Source organism: Nuphar pumila, chromosome 13 (assembly GCF_984573655.1).
Source record: "Nuphar pumila chromosome 13, dmNupPumi1.hap1.1, whole genome shotgun sequence".
In the NCBI taxonomy this organism is placed as follows: domain Eukaryota; kingdom Viridiplantae; phylum Streptophyta; class Magnoliopsida; order Nymphaeales; family Nymphaeaceae; genus Nuphar; species Nuphar pumila.
In genome coordinates, this window is record NC_143261.1 from 560182 (window position 1) to 566791 (window position 6610).

Below are 6610 nucleotides of genomic sequence, written 5' to 3' on the forward strand. Positions count from 1 at the left end.
ATGGGTAGGATGAGCCTCTTGCTTTCCCTCTCAAAGAAGGTGCCATCTTGCGGCATTGTTTGTCAAAACGGTTATCAGATCAGATGAATATTGGTACATAGAAAGCCGCATAAAGGGAAAAGGCTAAAGTTGACAAAGATTAACAATAATATAGAAAGTAGAAACCGAGTAGCTTTTCTTGAATAATATTTACTATAAAAACAAGCAACTGTTGAATTCCAGTGCAAGTGCCTTGTTGAGCACGGAACCCACGCCCAACCTTTCCCTTGAAGTTAAGTTTTGCATATAAATTGTGGGTTTCTTCCCTGAATGCTTCTTTCTTAATTGCATCTCGTATTTGGTGGCTTCAATGAGACACGAGAAGAGGAAGCAAGAAGAAGAGACCAGACCCTTGTTCCTCGCGTAACCCCGTATACATGTTAATAAAAATCAAACGCCCTTTCCTTCGTCTCTTTCATTCTTCGTCCGTCTATTTCCTTTTCACTTCGTCTTGCAAGCGGGACTCTAATTAGTACAGGCATCTGTCTGGTTTGTTCTTGCAACCTGCAATTTGCTGGCTTGTTCGCTGCTATTATTTGGAGTTAGTTTGCATCTAGAGGGCCTGAAATGGAAGAGGGATCATTGGTTCTGGCTACGGGAGGAGAGGAGTGCGTGGACTTGCCCCCTGGGTTCCGATTCCATCCTACGGATGAAGAACTCGTGTCCCATTACCTTTCCAAAAAGGTTTTGGATCCTAATTTCAGTACAAGAGCCATAGGAGATGTGGATTTGAACAAGTGTGAACCTTGGGATCTTCCATGTGAGTTTCTGTTCTTCTTTTCTCCTTTCTCGTCAAGTTTAGTCTCATTTCTTTTGATCCTGTATCTCATTATTCGATCTCGGATTGGATGATAACAATAGGTTGGTTTCGTTTGTACAGGGAAGGCCAAGATGGGAGAAAAGGAATGGTATTTCTTCTTCATGAGAGACAGAAAGTACCCAACCGGTGTGCGAGCAAATAGAGCTACAAAGGCAGGATATTGGAAGGCCACAGGAAAGGATAAGGAGGTCTTTGGAAAGAGAAACACACTGGTGGGTATGAAGAAGACTTTGGTCTTTTACAAGGGAAGAGCTCCTAAAGGGAAGAAGACCAATTGGGTCATGCATGAATACCGGTTAGAAGGAAAACTCTCCTATTACAGTCTATCCAAAACAACAAAGGTGCCTCTCTCTCTCTCTCAAATGTGATGCTTCTCTTCTCTCTTTTGTTATTTTTCTACTGTTTTTATTGACATGTGTATCTATGCTTCATAATTACTGAGCAGGAGGAATGGATTGTCTGTAGAATATTTCAGAAAAGCAGCGGAGTTAAAAAGAATCCAAGGTCTGACCTGCTTAGAATGAATTCCTTCGATGATGAATTAGATTCCTCTTCATTGCCACCATTGCTAGACTGCCCCTACTTCCCCGTGAACGGACTCAGATCAAGTTGCATGATTGATGATCTAAAACCAACATCAGCGTTACGAGCTTCTGATCCGTCATTGTATGTGTCCTCCCCCTCTGCAGGCATGGATGGACAAGAGAAGGGTTCTGATAGCTACCTTCATCTCAACCATTGGAATGCTAGCCCGACATGGGCCAGTCCTCTATTTTACCCACTGGTGTCCCTTCCAACCCCACTCTTCACGACCATGGAAGGGACTGCGAATTTCACCAACTCGCACCATAAAGACAGGAATAGTTCAGGAGGAGCATTCTTTCCAGATTCGGGCTCTAACTCGTCTGATCATGATATTTTTAGAACCTTGGAGGATACCAATCATCACAACTGGAGGAGACAATGCAAAGTGGAGCAGCTTGGGGGTTCCTCACGACGGAAAGCCGTATATGGGCATGTTTCGAACCAATCTATGGTTTCTGTATCACAAGAAACGGGCCTGAGTGCAGATATCACTACAGAGATTTTTTCAGTGGTTTCCAGGAATGAGCTGGGCGGCAGATCACACAATTAATGATCCAGAAGCACTGTCTTCTGCAGGTGGACGGGTGGATCTTGAATGCCTATGGGATTACTGAAGGTGGGGGTTTCCAAAGGCAAAAAAGTAATATATATCTATCTATCTATATATATATATATTACAGCATACGACTTATGTTTTGATTTTTTCCCTGTAAAAAGTTCTGTAATAGATGTTGACAAAATAGAGGAAACAGAAGAAATACGTAGACGATAAGTAAAACACCACATACAGTATTACCCTTGTGTATCTTTTATATTCGTTGGCTCTCTCCCGATTTATTATGAACAACAATGACATATTTTTTCTCACTTGTAAATAACAAAATCAAAACCTTAATGATTTTTTTTTGTGAGAACCACACTAATGAATGGCCAACAAGTAATTCTGGCTTGCTAGCCCTGCAAGCAATAATCAAGTATTCACGCTTGTACTTTATATATCAGTCATCTTAATTTAAAATATATGATAGAAAGGAGTTAGAATTTACATGCATTGTTTCGAGTATATAGCCATTTTTGCAATTTGCTTCGTTTTCTATTTAAATAAATCATCAATGCACCATCTGTATCCCTGCTAATTTTGCCCGATCAAAATATTTTTTATCTGAAATCAAGCTATGGTTGTTTCAGTCTTGAAAGCAATTCCCATTTTGAGTTTCATTCCATTCTGAAGGAAGAAAACCAGGGGAACATTGCATGCCAACCCTTCCTAGAGAGGGTGTTGTGTGTTCTCCCCGGAACACAAATTCGCGTGTTCCAGTGTGTAGGTGTGTACGGAGGAATATCTTGGGACCCATGACAATTCATATGCCAATGTTGCCTACGATGACTTTATAATAAAATAACATATAAAAAAGGTAGATATGCTTTTGATAGAAATGTCCTCCCGTAAGATAGATATGTGTTGGATGAAAATGTCCTCCCGCTCCCCGTATATATATTTGCATGTTCCGCCATTGTTTTTAGCTTGTGTTACAACACATGGTTGCCTTCTCATTCCTGCATTGTGTTAGATATAAAACTTTTTTCGGGTTCGTTCCTACCTCGTGGAGATAACTATAAATCGAACGACTTGTTCGATCATTAGTGGGCGTCATAGGGGGATTTGTCGACCATCTCTTTTTACAGTCTTCTCTTCTTCTTCATTTTTGTCAGGCGGTATGAAAAAAAGCAATGACGCACAAACATTCCAACAAGTGCCATTAAAGCGTGGTGAGTACATTTTCATGTCATCATGCTATTATTGAAGAACGTATGTCATCATGAGTGTCATTAAGGCGTTGTTTTGTTATTGCAGGTAGATTTTAGCATTTTGACGGTTAGAAACTTGAAGATATTTGTAAGGCGGTGTGATCTATCGACAAAAATGCTTGGTTACAGATGCGAGCAAGGGCCTCTACCCCATCTGGTATCTTACAGATGTGAGCAAGGGATCTGTTGACAAGAATGCTTTGTTTGTTAATATCGATTTGTAATATATTATGCTGAATTGTTTATCGATTTGTAAGATATTATGTGTTTTCTAGTATCGATTTGTGAGATATTGGTTTATTTTTTAATATCGATTTGTAATATATTATGCTGAATTGCCGTATATCGATTTGTAAGATATTATGTGTTTTCTAGTATTAATTTGTGAGATATTGTTTTGTTTGTTAATATCGATTTGTAATATATTATGCTGAATTACCGTATAACGACTTGTAAGATATTATGTGTTTCCTAGTGTCGATTTGTGAGATATTATTTTGTTTTTTAATATTGATTTATAATATATTATGCTGAATTGCCGTATATCGATTTGAAAGATATTATGTATTTTCTAGTATCGATTTGTGAGATATTATTTTATTTTTTAATATCGATTTATAATATATTATGTTGAATTGTTGTATATCAATTTGTACGATATTATGTGTTTTCTAGTGTCGATTTGTGAGATATTGTTTTGTTTTTTAATATCGATTTGTAATATATTATGCTGAATTGTCGTATATCGATTTATAAGATATTATGTGTTTTCTAGTATCGATTTGTAAGATGTTATTTTGTTTTTTAATATCGATTTGTAATATATTATACTGAATTGCCGTATATCGATTTGTAAGATATTATGTGTTTTCTAGTGTCGATTTGTGACATATTATTTTGTTTTTTAATATCAATTTATAATATATTATGCTGAATTATCGTATATCGATTTGTAAGATATTATGTGTTTTCTAGTGTCAATTTGTGAGATATTATTTTATTTTTTAATATCGATTTGTAATATATTATGCTGGATTTATATAATATTATGCTGAATTGTCATATATCGATATATAATATATTATGCTAAATTGTCGTATATTGATTTGTAAGATATTATAAGTTTTCTAGTGTCGATTTGTGAGACATGGTTTTGTTTGTTATTATCGATTTGTAAGATATTATGTTGTTGCTTTGATTCTGTGATTCATTAATTGTTTCTTTGACTTGCTTAACTAATCGGTAGTCGTTGTTATATGCATCCTGAATAAATCGTAGTAAACATATGCGCTGGTTAACACAAATTGATATTGTGCTCATGACAATGTTGAGCATATCAACTAGTTGCAGTGAAGATGATGTATCTCAATCATTGGAAAGTCATGGAGCAACAAACATCCGTATTATAGATGCACCAGAAAAAGTGAATATGTGCACTAATGATGCACATTATAAGAAGGGTGCAAACATTGGATTCACTCTTGACTTGAATATTCCAGCAGACAAAATGCAATTTGATAATGAGGTAGACGAACATGACAGTGCACTTGACAAAGGTGCATGCACCTCAAGTTTATATGATAATACACTTGACTTTGTTCCCGTAGAGAAAATACAATTTAATAATGAGGAAGCTGCATACAAATTTTATAATGATTATCCCTTAAAACTTGGTTTTAGTGTTAGAAGGTATTCTTGGGCAAAAAATGTATAGGGTGTCATGGTGAGAAAGGCATATGTTTGTTCTAAGCAAGGTTGGAAGAAGTCAAGTGAAAATCTCACAAGGAGCAAGTGAGATTCAAGATGTGGCTGTCCAGCGAGAATGGTGTTAAGAAGACTTCTGAATGAGAAATATGTAGTTCATACTTTAATCACTGATCATAACCATGAATTAGCCACTTCATTTATGACTCCTATGTTAAGGTCACATCGTAAAGTAACTGAAGCGCATGCTGTAATTACTGAAATAGTTGATAGCATCGACATTGCACCAAGAAAGATATACAATTTCTGCACTCACATAGATGGTGGTTGCGAGAATGTACCATTCACACCTATAGATCTAAGAAACCACTTGAGAAGGAAGAGATTACACAACATGAAAAATGAAGGAATATGTTCTTTGGTTGATTACCTACAGAAGAATTCAAGCAATGACCTTGGTTCCTTTAGTGCAATGCAACTGGATGAAGATGGGTATGCTCTGAATATATTTTGGGCAAATTCAAAGGCAATAATAGATTATGAATGCTTCAATGATGTGCTTATTTTTGATACGACAATGAAGATTAATACAAAACAGTGACCATTTACGCAGTTTGTCAGAGTGAACCATCACTCACGGAGTTGCATATTAGGTGACACTTTTTTTTATGACTAGACCAATGAAACCTTTGAGTGGTTGTTCAGAGTATTTACACAGGCAATGAATTGGAAGCACCATAGAGCTGTACTTACAGATGATGATCATGCAATTATGGCTATAGTGTCTCATGTATGGCCATATGCACATCATCGCCCATGTTTGTGGCATATCTTTCAAAATACAACAAAAAACATAAGACACCTTTTTAATCAGAAAACAGAGTTTGATAAAAACTTTAGAAAGTGTGTACTTGAGAGCATAGACGAGGTCACCTTTATGTCTGATTGAGAGCAAATGATTCAGATGTACGACCTTAAAGACTGTGTTTGGTTACAACATTTATATGCAGACAAAGAGAAGTGGGCATTGACATATGAAAGACAATACTTTTGTGCAGGTATGATATGCATACAAAGAGCTGAATCTATGCATGCCACACTGAAAAAAGCCTTGCATTCATGTTTAACAATGTTTCACTTCATGGAACAGTATAAATTATTTGGAGGCGGTCTTAGACAGAATGAACTTGAACACGATGTCAAATGCTTCAACACCCGCCCTGTAACTTTGGGCATGAAAATATTGATGCGACCTACAAATCTGTATACACTAACTATATTTGAATGGACTAAGAAAGAGGTTATACAAGTCAGAAATTACAACATAGAAGGAAGTATGCAATATGAGAATATGCACAAATACCATGTTGTATGGAAGGGCAAAGAGCATAAAAAAAAAGCACATGTTACATTCAATGTTGACAACAGTATAGTTGAATATACGTGAAAAATGTTGGAATTCAAAGGTATTTTATGTCGTCATGCATTAAAGGCACTTAATCAAGAGAAGATACAAGAAATACCTGAGTCATATATAATACAAAGATGGACGAGACAAGCAAATATTAAACTGCTGGATACAAATAATGTCAGTCCATCTGGTGTTGATGAGAAATACCACATAGTCTCCCGTTACCAATAACTATATAAATC

At 36.3% G+C, this 6610-nt stretch overlaps 1 protein-coding gene across 1 annotated transcript; it reads left to right on the plus strand.

Moving 5' to 3' along the window:
* Positions 1–328: 328 nt before the first annotated feature.
* On the plus strand, positions 329–2312 carry LOC149817428 (NAC domain-containing protein 100-like). Its single transcript, XM_089984966.1, has 4 exons — positions 329–799; positions 920–1200; positions 1305–1363; positions 1784–2312. The coding sequence occupies exons 1-4, from the start codon at positions 607–609 to the stop codon at positions 1992–1994; spliced, it is 744 nt and encodes a 247-aa protein (XP_089841092.1). The 5' UTR covers positions 329–606; the 3' UTR covers positions 1995–2312.
* The last annotated feature ends 4298 nt before the right edge of the window (positions 2313–6610 follow it).

Coding starts and splice junctions, on each gene's coding strand:
- LOC149817428 (XM_089984966.1), top strand. CDS start 607: ATGGAAGAGGGATCATTGGTTCTGGCTACGGGAGGAGAGGAGTGCGTG. Junction 1,201..1,304: donor GTCTATCCAAAACAACAAAG/GTGCCTCTCTCT, acceptor ATTACTGAGCAG/GAGGAATGGATTGTCTGTAG. Junction 1,364..1,783: donor GGAGTTAAAAAGAATCCAAG/GTCTGACCTGCT, acceptor TGATATTTTTAG/AACCTTGGAGGATACCAATC.